The 20,611-nt window shown below is 48.9% G+C and overlaps 4 protein-coding genes across 4 annotated transcripts; 1 reads left to right on the top strand and 3 right to left on the bottom strand.

Annotated features, from left to right (window-relative positions):
- Positions 1-8,565: 8,565 nt before the first annotated feature.
- AAFC00_000812 (uncharacterized protein) lies at positions 8,566-12,172 on the bottom strand (the record flags this gene model as incomplete). Its single annotated transcript, XM_069347531.1, has 5 exons — positions 8,566-8,721; positions 8,779-11,745; positions 11,808-11,948; positions 12,012-12,038; positions 12,137-12,172. 5 exons carry the CDS (start codon positions 12,170-12,172, stop codon positions 8,566-8,568), a joined length of 3,327 nt encoding a protein of 1,108 aa, XP_069203377.1.
- Positions 12,173-12,941: 769 nt separating this feature from the next.
- Positions 12,942-14,541, bottom strand: AAFC00_000811 (uncharacterized protein; the record flags this gene model as incomplete). Its single annotated transcript, XM_069347530.1, has 3 exons — positions 12,942-13,882; positions 13,951-14,416; positions 14,509-14,541. The coding sequence occupies 3 exons, from the start codon at positions 14,539-14,541 to the stop codon at positions 12,942-12,944; spliced, it is 1,440 nt and encodes a 479-aa protein (XP_069203376.1).
- Positions 14,542-14,955: 414 nt separating this feature from the next.
- AAFC00_000810 (uncharacterized protein) lies at positions 14,956-17,102 on the bottom strand (the record flags this gene model as incomplete). Its single annotated transcript, XM_069347529.1, has 2 exons — positions 14,956-15,472; positions 15,532-17,102. The coding sequence occupies 2 exons, from the start codon at positions 17,100-17,102 to the stop codon at positions 14,956-14,958; spliced, it is 2,088 nt and encodes a 695-aa protein (XP_069203375.1).
- Positions 17,103-17,811: 709 nt separating this feature from the next.
- Positions 17,812-19,368, top strand: AAFC00_000809 (uncharacterized protein; the record flags this gene model as incomplete). Its single annotated transcript, XM_069347528.1, has 1 exon — positions 17,812-19,368. One exon carries the CDS (start codon positions 17,812-17,814, stop codon positions 19,366-19,368), a length of 1,557 nt encoding a protein of 518 aa, XP_069203374.1.
- Positions 19,369-20,611: the final 1,243 nt, after the last annotated feature.

The following is a 20,611-nucleotide window of genomic DNA, read 5'->3' as shown; positions in this document are numbered from 1 at the left end:
GTAGCCATAAACGATCAGCAATATTCCTCACAGTGCCATTGACTAAAGCCTAATAGTGCAGGACAACACACCGTAGCAGCAAGCTAGGACCTCTGACTCCACTTTATACCAGAACATGATCAGGTGTACGCCGACATGGAGTGGCTAGATTGAATGTGGAATTGTAAGGTTCCGGACGAGCTGGGCCCGATGGGGCTCTACGTTGGTGGTTGTGGTGCAGACGTTCTTAGCTCCGTGTGTTCATCAGGGTAGATCAATCCCACGTGGTACCTGAGTTAGTGGCTCATTCTCCACCGTGTAGCTACTTTGCCGCGACGTAGCTACTTTTCCTGCAGAGCAGTCTCCCCAGAATCTCCAGGAAGCGAAAGAGTCATTCCCTCGTGAAATGAACGCTAGCTGCGACTTCGGTCATCGCTTTACCAAAAGACCCTGCTTTTATGTTGTCGGATTGACCTCGACCAAGGATTGTTCTTCGCCGCGTACGTCTGGAGCGCGTCTATAATCATACAAACAGGATTTATACTGTCGCAGTTTGGTATTCACGGTGGACTGTTAGTATCATGGGTTGAATTATGGTTGGGATAGACGCAAGCAGTGATGATAGGATCATCGGCGAAAAGTGACCATGGCGCTGAGACTGCTAATGATTAAGTGCTGTGACATGACTGCAGTATATGATAGTGACACGATTTCTCAGGACGTCACGTCCACTTGTAAGTCAGGCAGGCCTCCATAGGGCTATTTTATACTCTGCACTTCTAATCAAGCATGCTAAACAACTTCCTCAACGCACAGCATCAAAACGTTGTACAAGGATAGTATCGAGATGCACTACAGCAAGCACACGATCCGTACGGCCCTGTGTCTTTCTACCTATCCAGCCATGATCTCTGGACCAAGTGATGAGATGGACGTGAAGCCTGGGAGCGCCGCCTGGGACGACCGATGTTTCCGCCCTACACTATACCAGCAGTCCCGGTAGAAACATCTTATTAAAAATGATGTAGCCACGAGCGGGATGACAAGCTCGAGAAGATGGTATGACCACCAACAAAGTCGGGTGTTGCATCGAGCCATAACAGGTTTCGAAGTGCACGTATTGTGAGATTGGCGGATACCACTTTTGCCTTCACGGTGCCGACGTAGATTGGCTCCTGCACATCCCAAAGACCTCAGATGCATGCGGTACGGATGGCTGGTACTCAACCCTACCAAAATGGCAAAGATCATATGAAGACGGTTATCGCTTGGTTACTAGGATGTCCGACGAACTTATGGGCTTTCCCAGCCTAGGCAGGGTCTGGCGCTTGGAATCGCGCTCCGAGCCCGCGAACATACTTCGAATTCATCAAATAATGTTGAGTTTGACCTTTGGGAAGGATTGACTGGATTCTATCTTCTATGGTGCTTGCACGAATAGAGATCTACGAACATTACTCACTGAATGGAGCAAGCTCGGTACAAGCGCGCCAGAAGAGTAGTCAGGGAACATGGATTATATAGGGTAGCTGATCAAAAGCTCTTTTGCGTTCATGCATTGAGAAGCAGTGACGCACGTGAGGGGCTGTGCAGTCGCGGCGCACTGGGGTCATGCAATGTTGATGTAACACTAGCGACATCCGGCGTGTTTAGTAGACGCATGGAAAGATTCTTGTTCTCATAAAGATGCCGGTATGAGACGATACGTGAGGTAAGGCACCCTGTAGATGTCTTGCACTATTCTACCCCTTCATGTTGAGTTTCGCGGACACGGGCCGTAGTAGCGAGCATTGGGATTGGGTTGGGTACAGTATATAAGTGAGGTACTCTCGAAAGGGAATCTCACGCTGCTGTAGAGCTAAGGCTTCGTCCACGACGTCATCGCGCGCGCGAGCCTCCAATGACAAAATATTGAGGATGTATGCTGAACCTAAACAAGGTCCTTCTTGTGTTCTTCCTAAAAACTGTTGGCGATGACACATTCACATACATCTTCTACTATTTTTACGGAGCATCAATGACCTCTACAACTGAATGACTCTGTAGATTGGAGTAGTAGTAGTTCCTACCAAGAGGCTAAATCTGGCATCTTCGAGGCTTTTTACATCATTCATGAGCAACTATGTTTATTCAGTGCCCTTGTCTACCGAATACAACGAGATGCATAAGGCTATTCGAAATAGACCTTGAAAAGTTACACCTGATCATTGTACATGAGATCGATTGTTGACAGCATGGCGATGTGGGGTTACACCCGATGAGTGTTGCGAGGCATGAGGTGGATCAATTAAACTAGCGCGGAAAGCGCGGGTAAGCTTCGGATAAACAAGCGGCTGCACAAGTCAAATAGACTTCTTCCGATAGATTATGCAGTTACACCTAATCAAGTCACATCATTGATTCAAACAATGAGGTGTATTCCAGGTCTGGGGTACCGATAACCCAAGGGACGGAACAATGCATAGACCCGCGGCCCGGTCCGTACCGCCCGAGAAATAGCGTCCTCATTGACGACTTTATTATTGAATTCAGCTCTGACCATTGCGACGCATACAACTGTAAGGCAACGAGGGAGACAGGACGAAGAGCAGCTTCTATGCTGGTTCATGTTGCATATCATGATACGATCAATCGATATACGGTGCCTTGAAGAATAACAAGATATGCCAATATGTCATTACTCCCCCTGCGGTCTTAGTGCCCATCGCTCTGTGTATTCCTTGTGTGTCGCAGCTACCCTCTCATGACGTTTCTAGTACTCCAATCCATACCTTGTCCCTGTCTATGATGCATCTACAAGGCGGGTGTCTCGTCTGCCTCGATTTCGCATGTCTGCGTACCTCTGCAGATAAACTGCTCATCGTCAGTAGCACCTGTGGTACAATTATGAGCGGATGAGATCAAAATTCCTAAGGTCGGAAATATACCTACGTTGACGTAAAGAGCGGCTGAACTGCCACTGAACCCAGATGCCTATAAGTCCTATGATTGTTGCGATGATTCGGAAGACAACGGAGACGATGATATCGGATCGCAGCATAGCTTCTGGTTGGCAGCGGGGAACAAGATTGGCGTTACAGAGTCGTAACGTGGAGGGGCACTGGCGATGAAGTATCCGAGTATCCTCTAAGTATTCTGGACGTCACAAACTGATGATTGTTGAACCGACCCCAAGGATACAGAGACTTGTGGTATCTTAGAGAATGTTACTCGAGTTCAGGTCTATGAGAAGACTGCTAATATGTACTCGAGAGATGCCTTAAGGGGTATCAGAGTTATGTATCCTCCTGTCTACTCTTTACACAATACGATTACCCGCTTGGACCAGGAGGGGCCATGCGAGTCGAGGTGAGGGCCGCATCCGCGGGCGCAAGCCTCAGAGTCTTGCATGGGTCGCCACGTTCAAATAACGGCGTAGCGGCTGCGAGAGGTGTCCTCGCGGTTGAATGCCAAGAAAAACATTGAACGTCGTTGGACGGGGATCTTTCAGATCATAACATCTCCAATAGGAAGTGATGCATGAGGCTATTATCGTCTGCGATGACAGTAGCCACGATAGAACCAGATGACCCTTACAGTTTTCCCATCGAAGAAGGTCCCATAAGAGTGTGGCAATCTCTTCAGGAGAAAACATGGAAGCTATAGTCAATCTATGACTTTTGGGCGTCGAAAATTGGTTCCTGGGTCCCTGTAGCATACTAGATACGATGATTGGCGGAATTCCCAATAGGGGAGAAGCCGGCTCAAGATCGATGGCCGCCACTGATAAGTATGCGAAGCTTGCTAACCTCTCTACAGCAATGGATCAGATACTGCGTCGCCCATACAAAAATTCCATACAAGCAGGTACAAGGTTTCAAACCTCGGCTGTCGCCATGGCATCAATGCAAGCTCCCAGACGCTGCTGATAGACCGGTCAGTGTTGAGGATAGTGTTCATCGACAGCTCAAATTGACATCGTGATTGGCTAAAAGATCGCAAAAAAACGAAGATATTCGACCACTCAATCGCCGAGGTAGTCCATGGACACAGGCGAACCCAAGCGAGCACGATTAATTGTCAGATATATGACTACACAGCACATCGAACTAGTCCTCAAGTTCACTGGTTTCTTGTGGAGCTATTAACAATGTTCATTATATGTCAGAGATTAGTGATGGTGAGAGATCAGCTAGTCCCCATCTAATCACTATATTTGATGCTCCTCCAGTGAGGATGCATCTTGGACAAGAGCACAGATGCTGTCGAAGGCCTTGGAGGCGCTCAGTCGAAAGGCAAACCCTGTGGCGCCGCCGATATGGGAAGAGACAACGCTCCTGATATTTTGAGGGTGTGAATGGCTCAGATATATACACAACTTAGTCGATTTCGCCAAGGTAATGAAATCAAGCAAGCTTGTTAAATGCTCGAGATGATTCGAGACAGAAGCACTTGAAACGACATGGTTTGCCTCATAAACTCGACCCTGTGCTTTAGACTCGGGCCTGTACATCAGGTACCTTAGTACAAGAACCTGATGTACGAGCTTCCACGTGCTGAACCGAACCTTATAAAGTAAGTCAGAAAGTTTCGAGGTCAATTTTCGAGAACTAATAATGAGCTTGCGGCCGTCTCTCTCTGGAGTGACTGCATATCTCCCAACACATCGTAATACGTGATGAAAGCATGAAGAAAAAGCAGCCGTCACGCTATAATTATACTTCCCTCGTTACTAATCTAGCCCCTCATCTGACAGCTAATCGAGTTCTACCTCCAAACATGTTCTACGTCACTAGATGTGAAATGCATATACTCTCATGATCATACTTATGCCATGGAGTATGTTGTGACCTCTTTTGCGACGATATCTTCTCCCATCATGTCTTCTTCTTCTACAATATGATCGGAGATCAGGGTAGCCAGAGTGATTGCACTAACGCAAGACTCTTCAACAACCACGCTTATGGTTTAACATCTGATCAAGATCCGAACCAGATCCGAATGCAAGTGATAACCGACACTAATAGATACTACGCGGCTGACAGGAAGATTGTAGTATGGTCATATGTAGAACGGCATCATTGGAACGATGTAGATACCCTATGGAACATATAATTATCACATGAGTGCCGAGAAGAAATGTAATGATAACATTAGTCGAGCGATAATCGATGGAAGGTATGATGAACCAAGGCAGGGTCACGTCAGGGACGCGTACAAGTTGACAACACAGAAAAACTTGTTTACTGGTACATGGGCATTCTAGAAGAAAACGAAGGTAGCAGACGACCCTTAGCAAGGGATACGAATGAATAGGTATACTTGAGTTAGCACTGGGAATAATATGTCCCTTGATGACCAGGTTATGTTTATGATAGTTGCACACTCAAACTTTTCGGAATTACACTCGAAATGCTCACTTGTCGTATGAAGAGTAGAGATCTTTTGAAATCTGCCAGAGAGAGCAAAGAAAGACGTGTCTACGTGATACGCTCGGAAGGACTCTCTTCATTGGGCAGAGAGGTAAATCAGGTACTATAGCTAAGGTGATACAGCGAGATTTCGGAATCGCATCGCGTCAATGGGATAGGCTAAATGCTCGTCATCGATGAAGAGGGGAGAAGGGAGCAGAGATGGCTCTTTACAATGATCCACGCTGCTATGCGTCATTTTTGGACGTTTGCAACCTCACACAGCATCTCGAGTTACCGTCGTCTCGGACAAACCTCAAAAGCTCATGGACGACGGGATACAAATAGAAAGTGTACAGGACGATCTTCCATGTTTATCTTGATATCCCACATCTTGAAATTATGGCAGTCTTTCGATTCTCAGCTTCAGTATCGCTGTATATGGAAGACAACACATGATTGTAGACATCGAGTAAAATGACCAGTTCCGTCCTCCAATAAGGAAGCATATTCCGTGTTTAGCAGAACAAAGAAGTGCTTGAGCTCCACATTTCGGTACTCGGAACACGGCAGCGGGAGATAGGGTAAACCTTATCTGCCGTCCCGCTCGTTTCGGGCCGTATAAGCGGAAACGTGCCGCCCGCGGTGATTCACCGTCAATGCCCACGCTTACCACACTAGGTATGTACCGTTTGACACGCAGTTGCTTCAGTACTATTGTGTGACTCGGCTTTTTTATTAACTCCGTGAATTGGGCTAAATGGTACGCGGCACTTATGGCTTGTTTCTACAAGATCCCAAGTTTAGTGCGAATCATAACATAAAATAGTCCTACATAATGCCACAAATGATAGCCAAAGGAACACATTTAGTCTTCAGTTCTCTCTACATCTCGAATCCATGATTCATTGCTTCGTGAACGTCCTGTAAATCTTGCTCGCGTCTCCGAGGACCACTAGCTTGACGGCGACGACGTAGTAGTATCGCTGGCGGTGGCATGCTCCACAGGATTAGACGCTTCATCTTGAACAATCTGGCCAATTTCTTCCATGAGTCGTTCTTCGTCGGCAGGGCCTGTCGTATAGTTGTGAGCAGACCCCTTACCACATTGATGTCGGCACAGCAAGAACATACTTACTTTGCCGTATTGTATCAGTGAACTGCCATTGGAACCAAATTCCTGCAAGACCGATGATTGTTGCAATGATCCCGAAAACCAGCGATACAATGGTATCGGGCGACATCATCATATGTCTGATTGCGGCTGTCTAGGTGCTCTAGAGGATGGGCAGAAGATCGCAGGTGATCGTTGTGAATTATGTTCCCGAGCAATATGATAATCCGAAGACGAACAATTTGTGCATATGAAACCAGATGTGTAGCTGTAAAGAAAAATATGCGAGTTTCGTTGTCCTTATGTCCTTAAGAATGTTACTTAATGGTGCTAGGGTGTGGAGGGGTGGCACCAAGATCAGTGGAAACTATAGGATGGGAGTTAAAGTTGATCGGACCTGTTACGGAAAGGTACAATTGTACCTTAGTACGTTAACAAGCCTGGTAGAAGACGCAGGCGTATGCCTGACTTGCACAATGTTACGATCACTATGATCACGGAGACGTCACGTGACCAGCACGGACCAAGCGCTCAGTAAACACCTGAAGCTTGGCACTACTGAGCAAGACCACGACCCACGCTACCAGGAGCTATACTTAGCACTGAGCGACTTACTCGCTCAGTGATCAGTACTGCTTAGTCGCACTGATTAAACTGATCACCACTGAGCAGTCACCACACTACAGACACTCACTTACGATACCGTAAGGTATATAGCAGTAGACAATGTTCCCCTATGGAACATTGTGTTCAATTTCATATTCGTTACCAGTGATTGGAATTACCTCTTCACGTGTACCTTGATACTCCTCTTCACGAGTCCAACCCAGGAGAGACTATTACGTAGCCTCACAACCAATCCTTAACACACAGATTCACAATGTCATCGCAAATCGTGACACAATCATGTCGCTATATTCTCAAAACCACGTTTACTTTGTTTACTCCAGCCCAGAACTGAGAGCGAAAAGTCAAGTAAGCAAAAGGCTGCCTAAAAGACTGTAGATTCAGGAAAACAAGTCCCGAACGCCGGACAGAACGACTCGAGATACGTCCAGTTGTAGAACTGTAGATTGTTCGCCCTTTCGCGGTTTAATTGGTCTGGTTTGTCTAGTAAGGTAGGTCTACTTTGCCCCACGGGAAAACCGCGGAGGTCTCTTTTTGGCCACTGGTGAAGCTCGCTTCTGTCCTTCGATGCGCTCTGATACCCAGACGTCAGTTCGGCACAGGGTCACGAGGGTCAAGTGTCATCGACCAACCGTGTGAGCGTGTGTAGAATAGACGTCTGCCACGCCCCACAGTATGCTGGTCTGTGCTGCGAGATGCAAGGCGGCGAGGGTGGATTCCCGTGTGTGGACCAGACGTCTGACACGTCCCACAGTATGCTGGTCTGTGTTGCGAGATGTAAGGCGGCGAGGGTGGATTCCCGTGTGTGGACCAGACGTCTGACACGTCCCACAGTATGCTGGTCTGTGTTGCGAGATGTAAGGCGGCGAGGGTGGATTAGTTAAGACCATCGCCCTTAAAGCGGGGCAGTATGGTCCAAAGCGGACCAAAGGTAGGTGGGACCAACCTCAGGTTCCAATCAAGTCACATCATTGATTCCAACAGTCTGGCACTTTTCAGCCGTGACTGGTCTCTGTGGGGATGTTGCTACAAATCCTCCCAAACACAGCACGACTCGGCATTTATGATTGACTAGCAGGAAAGAATGCAGCGAGGTACTCGAGCTCGATCACCCGCAATCTCGAAGGTAGGTATGAACATAGGAGACAATCGTGCAACTAGAACCTTGCACCAGGAAGTATGAAAATTGATTCTTTGTCTTTATCTCCATTTCATCCACCAATCATCCTACCCGTGATCAGTCATCCGATGATTTCTTCCAGTGAAACGCCTCATTGCCAGATGCCGTGATTTATTTGTATGTTCCTACAGCGCAGACCATACCGTATTGTCCAGCCCCTTTGGAACAAGACCGAGAAAGAAAAACGCCCGCAAGCCCATGATACAGAGTGAAAATTTAATAGCAGTAATCGAGAGTCAAGCAAAACCATGGCCGAAATAAGAATGCTTCAGGCCCTACTTGCGACTCGTCCTTCTACTACTGCTTCCGCCGGATTTAGCTTTGGACGTGGTCGCATTCGAGGCGGTGGTACTCGTCACACTGCCCGCACGACTAGTGTTGGTCGATGAACCCTTGCTGGCAGCGCCCTTGACATTGTCCAAGGTCTTGTTCTGTACGGCAACGAGTCAGCATTTATACGGTTACGATGTTGCTGCAGCGATCCTCACCTTTGCAGTGCTGCTGGTCTTGGCCTTCTTGGGCTTGACATCTTCCTCGCTCAACTCCTCAGACTCAGTAGTAGCTCTCTTGCTACCCTTCACGCCGTTCTCTTTCTCGCCATTGAGATCCATCATCTCACGGCTGACAGTAGTGATAAGAGTGTTACATCTGCGGCCGATCTCCTGAGGCGTGCGAGACAAGAAGAACCAGTCGAATCTGAAGAGAGGACTATCGCGAATCTCGTCGCGGATCTTCTCGTACAGGCCCTCGGTCTCCAGACCGAACTTATCAATCTGGACGAGTAGGAACCGATCTTCTTCTTCGGTATAAACCTTCTTGTTGGTGGTTGACACAGTGTAATTGATCTTCAACTGTTGCAGAGGTACGCGGTACATGGCCATTTTCTGCTTGAGCAGTTGGCCTTGCTTAACGATCTTGGCTTGACGCTCTTCGCCTTCCTCGATGGTCTGAATGTGCTTCTCCCAGTTGGAGATTTCCCGGTAGCGCTTCCAGAAGACCTTGGCGTATTTCTTGATGTCATTAGTCGTTTTGGAGTCGATCTCTTGAGCAATGCCCTCGTGATTGTTCCGACCGTACTTGGCACTGCCATTGATGAATTGCTGGAAGTCGCGCTTGTTCCAGTCGCCAAATCCTTCCTGGGCAAGCCTTTCCTTCTCCTCCTGCTCTTCAGCAGTCAAAGGCTCAGCGTCGTCGATCGCCTGCTGTTCAAGTTGCTGGTCCTGGGTGCGCTGCTCGAGATCCTCTTCAGTACCGTCAGCCAGAGGTGCCTTGATCTCATTCTGCTTGCGCCAATAGGCGGTTTCCTTCTCCTGCAGGTCGGCTAGCCTCTCGTCGAAAAATTGGTAGTCGTGCATAGCTTGCTGCTTTGGTGGACGGGGGACCTTGGGCTTAGGGTCGACCGTACGTCCACCGGTGTGTAAGACGCCCTTGTAGTAATCGTTCTCGCTCATGTTGATCACCTTGCGCTCACGCTTGGTGGGGTTGATCCATGAAAGACCAATGTCCTTCTTTTTGGCATTAGTGAAGTCTTGACCATTCCATTCGTAGGCAGAGTCGGAGGTGAACTTTTGCAAGTCATCGATACCGAGCTTCTCGTACTTTGCGTTAAGCTGCGCGGTACGTTCCTCTCCTGCCTTGAGGATAGCATCAATCTCATCGTCTGTGATCTGCCCTTGCTTGCCAAATTTGTTGTCGGCATTGCCCTCGAAGACCTTTTCTGCACCATGTTGAATCATGTTCAGGAGCTCGTCTTTTGAGGCAGCGGTCTTGGCTTGCTGCTGCGCACGGCCCTGTTGAATGACAAGTTGATCAAGCCGGAGCTTCTGTGCAGCTCTCTCCAGCACCTTCTCTTCGATTGCATTTTCTGTAATGAATCTGAAGACAACAACTTGCTTCTTCTGACCGATACGATGAGCGCGGTCCATAGCTTGCAGATCTGCCTGAGGGTTCCAATCACTGTCGAACAGGACAACGATATCCGCAGAAGTCAGATTGATACCGAGACCACCAGCACGAGTCGTAAGAAGGAAGAGGAACTTTTCGGAGTTCTCTGCGTTGTAATCGTCGATAGCGGCAATACGATCCTCGTGAGCAGTTGAACCGTCGATACGGCAGTATTGATATCCGCGGAAGACGGAATAATCCTCGAGGATGTCGAGTACTCTGCTCATCTGCGAGAAGATCAAAACACGACTGCCTTGGGCTTTCATCCTGGAAAGTAGCTTGTCAAGCATGACCATCTTGGCGGAGTTGTAGACAAGATGCTCGTCGGTCGTGTACGGGGGACCGGGTTCGGCACCATCGAAGAGGTACGGATGATTACAGCACTTGCGCAACTGCATGACAATATTGAGTAGACGCGTCTTGGACTCTTTCTTTCCAGCGGCACCGTTCACAGCATCGATATCCTTCTCGAGAATCTTCTTATACCAGTTCACTTGCATCTCAGACATGCCGATGTACAAGTTCAGCTCCTTCTTCGGTAGCAAGCTCTTTTCCACGTCGCTCTTCACTCTTCGCAACAAAAAGGGTCGAAGCACTTTGTGAAGCTGTTGTACCACGGTCTCTTGGTCGGACTCTTGGTTGTTGAACCACTGATCAAAAGCTTCCGAGTCACCGAAGACATCAGGAAGTAAGAAATTGAGCAAAGCCCAAAGTTCGTGAAGGTTGTTCTGCAGCGGAGTACCTGTGATGAGCAAACGGTTGCGGGAGTTAAACATGCGAATGATCTGCGCAAGGGAAGACTCTTCGTTCTTGATGCGGTGGGCCTCGTCGATGATAATGTATTCCCAGGCGAATTTCTTCAAGCTCGACTTCTCGCGCAAGATCATTTCGTAAGATGTGATGAGGACATCGAATTTCTCCTCGGTCAGTCGCTCGTTGATGATCTTTTGACGCTCTTCCTTGGTTCCTTGGAGCACTAGGACGTCGATCTCTGGAATCCATCTTGCAAACTCACGCTTCCAGTTGTCCAGGGTCGATTTTGGGACAGCAACAAGATGCGGGCCGTTGATGCCGCAAACAAAGCGCAAGTAGCCAACGAAGGAGATCGTCTGAAGTGTCTTTCCCAGACCCATCTCATCGGCCAGGATACCAGAAATACCGTTCTCGTGTAATGAGACGAGCCAATTCAGACCAGCAACCTGGTAGTCGCGCATCTCTCCCTGGATGTAGCTTGGTGACTCGCGGAAGATAGTAACTTGCTCGTTCGTCTCGGCTTTGCCGGTCTTGAGAAGCTCGGCATCCTCCTCTTTTTCTGTGCGCCTTCTCCTGTCGCCTCCTGCGCCACCTTTTCTCGCAGTTGCCTTGCCAGCCTTTTTCGCGTCTTCCTCGTCTTGGCGGTCAATTTCGGCCATGATCTTTTTAATCTCGGGGTTAGGGTTAGTATCAATAAAGTGACGGAAAAGATCAGTCAGGCCTAGGAGATATCGGAATCGTCGAATGGAGTCGTCTTCCTGTAATGGCATTTAATTAGTCAACCGCTGCATTGAGCTGGTGAAGAGGCAGGCCCATGTACCTTTGATTCACCCAGTCTGTCATGCTTCTTGCCGAGCACGCTCTTCCGGAGAGCATTGCCCTCCCATCTACGCTTTCGGCCATCTGCTTGTACATCACCGGCAATACTACTCTCGGTGGTGTCTGCTCCTGGCTCGGTGTCCTGAAGTAACAGATTAGTTCCAGTCGCGTTCTGAATTGCGCTCTAGCTGAGAGGTCATCCTACAGTGTAGTCGGGGGTATCTAGCGCGTCCTGTGGCGAATTGTCAGTCCTGGAGTTCATAACAATCATCTCCAATGATTGAGATTGATGATAGTAGAGCAGGATAGATAAAATGCGCCAGAACTTACCGTCATTTGCTCGTCACGGTCCTTGCGGCCGTTCATGATGAAATACTGCGCGCCTCGCCGATGCCAGATCACGCGCTATGTGATGGTGTTGTGCTGCGTGTCCGTAGGGGGTGCAACACGAAAAGAAGTTCAAGTTGCTTTTCCGGATGAGAGGAAAGATTGAATCTAGTGTTTATATCCGCGCTTGATCTCCGGGAGGATGCGATAGTCCTTGTCCTCTATCTGGGTGTTGAATCTATTCACTAGGTATGCATACAATTCCTCAATCGGATGAAGAAAAAGCAACGAGATGTAGATAACGGTGGGACTGGTGGGGGAATGAGGGAAAGAGCGAGAGAAGGGCAAAATAGAAAGCGCGACTCAGAGCAGTGCAAGCACGTAGCTGCCAATCCAATCGCCAGTAGTGGATGGCCGACAGGAAAGAGCCAAGACTTGGAGTGCAATTGCAGCAAGTCGCGCGCGTTCGCTCTTTCCTCTACTCTGAGAGCGCGTCACTGCACGGTCCACTGCTTGAATGCTTTCTTGGCTCGGGCCGGGTGGAAGCTATAATGTCTGCACTGCTCGAGATGTAATTCAATCACAAATATCGATGATTATTTACTAGCACAGTATAGTCGAATGCACTACAGAGTGCTGTGTGTGATCGAGTCAGGACATAACGAATCAAGCTTCTTTTAGTCGTACAACGGCAGCTTGTTAAGACGGCTCATGATGTGAGTGAACTTTGCTTATGAGAGTGCCGACTTCATCTCGGTCCACATGAAGGTGCTACACGTACGCCACCGTATCCTTGCCTCGCTTGGGTTCAATGCAGCTTAAACCCTCCAGGCACCTGACGCTGGGAGAACCCCTTTGGATCATAGCGCTTGCTCACGCCCTTCAAGAACCCATAGTTCTTCCATCCGTAACTCTTCAACGGCTGCTGCCAAGGTCCAGCATAGTTTGTGTATTGAAACTTATGCAACAAGCCGATCTTGTCAGCTGCAGCATCCAAGTTCGCGAGAAGCTCTTTGTCCTTCGCAGTGACCAAAGTCGATGAATTAGAGGAAGTCCACAGAGGCGATATCAGCAATATCATGCTATTGCCGTCGGCAGGAGAAGTGCCCAAGACATTTGCTCCTGCACCCTTTGCTGTGATTGCGGTAGGGAATGGCTCGAAAGCCAGGCTCCAGACGACCCACCCCGCTGGCGCGTCAAAATCATACAGAGTGCTGTTGCAGATGTCGAAGAATTGGCTCATCAAGCTTGCAGATACACCATAGGTGCCTGTCTCAAAGAGCCAGTTGAGAGGTGGTATTGCAGGCTCGGCGGAAAAGGTAGATGCGTTCGTCACCTTGATTGTATTGGAAAGCTGAGGTACAGCAAGCAACTCCTGATATACCGGAGGAGTAGCATTGGTGGTAATATTGGGACCAGTGTAGACTGGTGTGCTGGCAACACTCCAGCCCTTACTGGTAGAGTTGAAGCTGATGCTAGTCACAACTGACGCGTACTGATCGTAGTTTATTGCTCCAGCGATATCAGTGAACGCCTTGAATACAGCCTCCCTGTCAAAGGTGTTGTGTGCGACCGAGCCACCCAGAATATTTCCCTGAGGTATGGTAGCCAAGTCGACTCGAGTGACAAGGCCAAAATTGCCCGCTCCACCCTTGAGCGCGCGGAAAAGATCAGAATTGACACTGGCGTTAGCATTGACGACTTTGCCATGTGCGAGTACGACTTCGAAGTTCGTCACGGTATCGCATGCTGTCTTCTTATCAGCTTGCATGACCTCCAAAACACAAAAGGCTGTTCATGTAACTGCCGCGACTTACTATAACCGACCCTAGGCGAGAAATAAGATATTCCACCACCAAGTGTCAATCCACCAACGCCCACGGCACCATTTCTGCCTCCAGCAACGACCAAACCATATGGATCCAGATAATCATAGACTCCAGACCAAGAAGCTCCAGTACCCACGCTGACCACTTTCTCATCTGCACTCAACACAGTCTGGTTCAATCCCGTGATATCAATCGTGACGCCATCCTCGATATTTGCAAAGCCAGCCGCTGGCGCATGCCCTTGGGACTTGATAGCCAACTGACAACTCGGTCCCAGAGACGAGAGGATATGTATGATGGCCCCTGTGGTATTGGTGTCGAGCGGTGTGGCGATGCAAGTTGGAGTCAATGACGCTTCTTGGATGGACCAGTATGAGGATTCCGTTGTCTGGTAACTCGCGTTTCCAGGGAAGGAAATTACTGAGGGGCCAAGAGCTGATAGTAGCTGGTCGCACTGTTGTGTCGCGTCGAATCATAGTATCAGTTCACTGTTACAAAAGACATCTAAAACAAAATATGGAGAAGACAAATAGACGATAAGCTTACACAGTAATTCACAGACGTCGCCACAATAGCCATAATGATCCCCTAGTGGTGAAATAATTCCTAGTCTTTGAGATAGAGTAAAACAAGCTTATCGCCAAGGTGTCTCTCACAAAGCTTGTCCTCTGTCTCCGATGAGCAGATCTTATTCACTACATATATATATGTACAGAGATCGGGTACATGCCTGAAGTGCGCCTGTAGATCGTTACCGACCATCTCTTTGTCTGCCTATTTCCCCGGATCGCACGGCCAGACAGCGGGGTAAAGATGACCTGTGTGGCGCGCCGTTACACGGGCTAGGAGCAGGGAATCGGAAGGATTGATGTATTAGACGAGACTCTAGACCAAGTGATGGAGCCAGAGTGGGTATTATTGGCAAGGTATCAAGAAGATCATCTGCTGCTGTTAAGCTGTAGAACGGTATACGACAAAGCCCCGAGATTGACTTCATATATGTTCAACCCCCACAGGATCACCGGACGGATTCCGTCCTTCTGAACTTTGAAAGCCACTGCTACCACCATCTTGGTCATCGGTACCCAGGAACTCCTTCCTTAGCTTCGCTTTGTCCTCTTCACACAAATCCCTGCCCTCTGGATCTCTCATCTCTCTTCTGCCCCATGTGTCGCCGTCTCCCCACTCGCCCTGTCCTTGGAAATTGATTTCCCTGTCCATCTCTTCCATTAATTCTTCACCGGGCAATAATACAGCTCGGTCGACCGCGTAGGGCAGACCTCTGTGTCTGCCTCTGAGCATGACGACAATGAGCACGAGTTTTGAGAGTGTATGCCACACACCGCTGAACGAATAGTCATCGAATGGGACGCCCAGCGAGAGTCCAACGTTTCCGTAGCCACTGAAGACTTCAAACATTATGGTCCATATATTGAAGAATTTCATGTCGTCGTTCTGGATCTCGATTCGTTCAATGATTGAGATTAGCCAGATTGCTAGCGCTAGCCACCTGCAGTTTTCGAGATTAGCGTGAAGTGTTATAGATAGATTACCTCAGACCATACATACCACAGATCGTAGGCCAATTGCCTTCTGACATGCATAGAAATACTGCTGCCCTTGTTTTCGTTGCTGGGATCATCCGCACTTTGATGTTCAAGTCCCAAGCTGCGCTCCTCATAGACGTTCGTCTGCCTCAGAGACACAATGATAGGAAAGGCAGAAATGTACATGGCAATCAAATACATGATCTGCAATGCAGGTGCAACGTTGCTGAGCAGTACCACGTACATTCCACCTACACGCGCACCCAGAGCTTGGAACAAGCCCAAGGCAGTCTCGCGACCTGCAGACATCGCCTCGAATTCGGGAAGACCAATGTTCAAGATGCCGAAGAAAGCCCAGAGTACATTGCCAAGCGTGAATTGTACAGCCAGAAGATACCAGGTATTTATCGAGGGAAACAACAGAATGAAGCACCGACGCGGATGCTGGAGGAGGAATGCGCAAGTGTGGTGAAGTTGAGAGTCGCGTGGAACCATCTTGAAGATTGTCCAGATGAAGAGGCGTAGGAATATTGGGAAGAATTGGTTCCCTAGAAGAATAAGAGCCCCTGTTACAATCAAGATGAGATAATATCCTTGAAAAGGGACCAGATTTGCGTCCAGAGGGCTCATTCCACAGTTTCCGAAGGCAGAAATGACAGTGAAGGTCGCCCACCAGCCGGGACTTAGGTTCCCAGGTTGTGATGTTTGAATGATGTTCTCGACATTGCGATCCACGGTGCCATAAGGCACCAGGATAACGATGCCTATAATGACCCAGAACAGGATGTATGCTGGTAGAAGCCAGCTGAGAAGTTTCAAGGCCCGGTACTCGACGCCTCCTAATTCTGTCTTCTGTCTCTCGTCGAGAGAGTAGATACGTCCCTTCTTATCTAAGACTGGCTTGAATGATAGATAAGGGTGCGTTGCTGTCTCTGGTTTCATACTGAGACTCCGGAAAGGATGCTGGACCGCATTTCGAAAGCGTTGGGTCTGCCACGGCAGCGGAAAGCCGCCGTGGGCTGGGGCATGAAAGTCCCCAGTTCTCCTCTTACGCAGAGTCTCCGCGCCAGTGGGTGCTCGTGAAGGCCTCTCTGGCCGGAAGTCGGTCTCACTCGCTGCGGCAGCTTGGGCGGCGCGATAGTTGGGGGCTCGATGGCTCCCAAGGTTAGCTTCTTGTCGCTCAACATCTTTGGCGATTACGCGTCCAGTTCTTGAGTGCTCCAGAAATTGGTCCATCTTCTTCCGAAACCAGTACCGCCTGATATATACCATAGATGTAGACACTATGATAACATTGCCAAGAGGTATCAAGGTGAACAGCACTGCTTGCTGAAATCCTGTGAGAGAACCAAGATTTATAACATTTAATCCAGCGCTTGTCATAGCACTGGCACACAAGAAAAGTGCATCAATGTAGCGGAGCCTGAACTCCTCCTCGGCGTTCCCGCTGTTGCCATTTGTTGTGCTGCCATATAGAATGACTGAAGATAAGAGAATCACGAAAATGAAGTAGATGAGATGTAAGCGATAGAAGTTCAGCTTGACTTTAGAGACTAAAGACAAGAGCTGTTTGATGGGGGAGGTTTGCTTCATGGCAGTCCGAGCCTGGCAAGGGTCATAGATCGATGTAACAGAGCATCGCGAATAGGCGTTGGCTAATGTATGAAGGTGAGATACGTTGACGTCGAAAAAGAGGCAGTGCAATGTATGAGAGCTAGCATGAGATCTCAATGGTTCGAACGGTATCTACAAGACCTCATTTAGCTTTGCCTTGGTTCAGCCATCATCCTTGGTCGTCCGAGGTTCCGATACAAGTAGAAGCGGTTTCATCCCAAGGCTTGGAAGGCGAACCTCGAGTCAAGCAGTGACGTCAAGCGTTGACACGTGTTTCCGAGCTCATCCATAGTAAGGTAGGAGTGAAATTGCGATGGGACACTGTGACGCTGGCGGGCTGCCCAAAGACATGACACATGGACTTTTCAATTAACGTCAGCGTATAGGTGAAGGTATTTCAGTTTGTGTCGTTGTTTACTGACGTCGAAGTAAAAGTATAGTAGGACATTGGAGAGTCGGCAAAGATGATCGGACTGTGACTGAATAATGTCCGACATGTTCTGCCAAGACTTTCGGCGGGGTGATTTTCCAGGGACGGAGGGTCGAGGTGGTCTGGGTCATTGGGCACATGCGACAAAGATCATTGTGTGACTCGTATATCACAATCGAAAACCTATACTCCCAGCAAGATCGCTAGGGGTCAGAGAGGAGGTCGTCAAACAAGGTCAGCTAAGGAATAACGGAAAGCATGGCAGCCCCAGCGGAAGGAGCACCGCACACCGAGGAAGCGGTGGGAGCCCCTCCTGCCGTAGAAGAAATCAAGAAGGCTGCGGCAGAGCAGCTGATTGATCCTTATAATGTGTCTGGTGGAGTAGATGACGAGGGAAATGTCAAGGCTATAGATTATGAAGCGCTACGAAAAAGATTCGACACACCTGCCCTGACTGAGGAGCATCTGGCGCGGTTCGAAAGAGTCACAGGAAAACCACCGCATCGCTTGATGAGAAGGAAGCTCTTCTTCTCCCATCGCGACTTTGATAAGATTCTGGATTACTATGAGAAGCATAAGTTCTTTCTCTTATATACCGGTCGTGGCCCGTCCAGCGGTTCCATGCACTTGGGACATGCTGTGCCCTTTCTCTTCACCAAGGAGCTGCAAGAGATATTCGACGTGCCACTTGTCGTTATGTTGACAGATGATGAGAAGTTCCTGTATACTCGCAACAAGAACCAGGGCAAGGCGACAAAAGGTGCTGCTCTCGGTGACTTTATCAAGTATGCACATGACAACTGCAAAGATATTATTGCTCTTGGCTTCGACCCCAAGAAGACATTCATCTATACCGACTACGAGTACATGGGCGGCCACTTCTACCAGAACATCTCTGAGTTCGAGGCTCTGCTCACCAACAATCAGATCCGCGGTGCGCTAGGATTCGATGGCAGCACCAACATTGGTCTTAACGCATATGCCGCAAAGCAATGCGTGGCAGCGTTCGCGTCGTCCTACCCTATCCTCTTCGGGCAGCCAGACTTCCGTGCTCCTGACTATGCTGCTTCTCGTCCACAGAAGCGCATTGCTGCTATTCCCACGCTGATACCTTGCGCAATTGACCAAGAGCCTTACTTCCGTATGCTGCGCGAGAACTGCGACAGGATGGAGAACCCTTCGCCCAAAACCGCTCTTATCCTCTCCAAATTCCTGACTGCTCTTCAAGGCCCCGGCGGAAAAATGAGTGCTTCGGATCCCAACTCCGCAATCTTCATGAACGACCCGCCCAGCACCATCAAGAACAAGATCAACCGCTACGGGTTCTCTGGAGGTGGTGCTACGAAGGAAGACCACGAAAAGTACGGCGGTAACCCTGATGTTGACGTAGCTTATGCCTACCTGTCTTACTTCCTCGACTCGGACGAAGAGCTCGCCGAGATTGAGACTTCATACCGAAAGGGCACGCTGTCGACCGGCGAGCTCAAGAAGAAATGTATCGAGGAGCTTCAAAAGTTCGTCACTGCGTTCCAGGAGCGCCGAGCCAAGGTCACCGAGGATATCATGCGCGAGTTCATGACGCCGAGGGAGCTCCAGTTTGCCGGCAAGGAGAATTTGCTGGCAATGGTCACGCCCGACAACGTAGGAAACAAAGGTGGAAACGCTGGGAACGAGAGGGGAGGCAGAGAGAAGAGCAAGGGTGAGCGCAAGGCAGAAAAGATCGCTCAAAAGAAGGCAGAAAAGCTCGCAATGAGAGAAAAGGGTGGAGATACTACACCCGACGCTGAGAAGGCAGGCGAGAGCGTGCAAGATTAGGGTGGAATTGAATTTAGAATCGAAACAAAATGCTGCAAAGAACGAGAACAATGAATCATTATTCACATCAACATGATTGGTCCAATCAATAGATCACAACTCGAGGATAATCACTTGTCCGGTACCACCCGACAACTTCATAGCTCCTAGGAGAACAAAGGAATGGCTTTGATCTCTTTGTACTTGCCTTAATAATTGAAATACCAATGGGAGATGGAAAATTGTTCCAAACAATGATCGCCGCGCAGGACCAGCCCACGCGACATATCGGATACACAAGCGCTAAACGAACGAAAATACTAAATCAGAGACGAAGACAAGAGCGCCTAAGGAAACATGCTCAACCTGCCCATATCAAGCCTCGACCACCTCAAGCCATTTACCCAACAGTTGCAATCTGTCTCCATGATGATGGCGAGGTTCTTAGGTACAATACCGGGCACAGACATGTCTATGCCGTGCATGATGACATCCTCACCTTGGATAGCAACAGGATGAGCCTTGTGATGACAGGTCTCACAACACATCTCGAAGCCTTTGTAAAGTAAGATACCTGCTGAAGGAACGCCGAAGTAGTGACCTAAACCATTAGCGACATTGTTCCATAGTCGAGTAGAGATGTTTGTGCCGATTTGCACGCCCAGTTTAGCAAGGTTGTAACCTAAGATATGGTCATCCAGATGTGTAACAGCACGAGGCATGACCTCGAATGTACGAGTCGACTCACCCGGATTCGGGTGCTGACAGATGTCGTGGGAATGGCCGCGACATCCACAGGAGGCGCACATTAGTGCTGAGTTAGACCACAGGATCTTACCGGCCTGATCACGACACTCATAGGTGTTATGCAGGATGCTATTGCAGTGTTCGCAGTATCGGTAGATGGGACATGCTTTCGACGAGTGAGGTGAGATTGCGTTCAGAGCACCACGAGTTTCGCAACGCTCACAGCGAGGAAGCTCCTGCTGTTGTTGGCTTGGCGAACGTGCCTGGGGAAGTGCTAAAAGTCGAGACATGGCAGTCAGATCGTTGCTGATCGGTGCATCGGGAAAGACGATCTCATCCATTGGTTCGTATGCTTGTCCCTTCGAGAGCGGGTTTTCACATTCGACCTCCAAATGTCCTCGAACATTGCAGTTGAGACAGACCTTCGTGCCATGTTCGCTTTCCCAAGCGATTTTTCTGCTATTCCTAGTGCAGTCAATAGACTTGTGGTTCGACATGTTACAATACTTACATCTCG

The sequence above is a fragment of the Neodothiora populina genome (genome assembly GCF_041146345.1).
Source record: "Neodothiora populina strain CPC 39397 chromosome Unknown canker_contig_12, whole genome shotgun sequence".
Classification (NCBI taxonomy): Eukaryota; Fungi; Ascomycota; class Dothideomycetes; order Dothideales; family Dothioraceae; genus Neodothiora; species Neodothiora populina.
The sequence above is the reverse complement of the archived record's forward strand: the minus strand, read 5'-3'. Positions and strand labels throughout refer to the sequence as shown.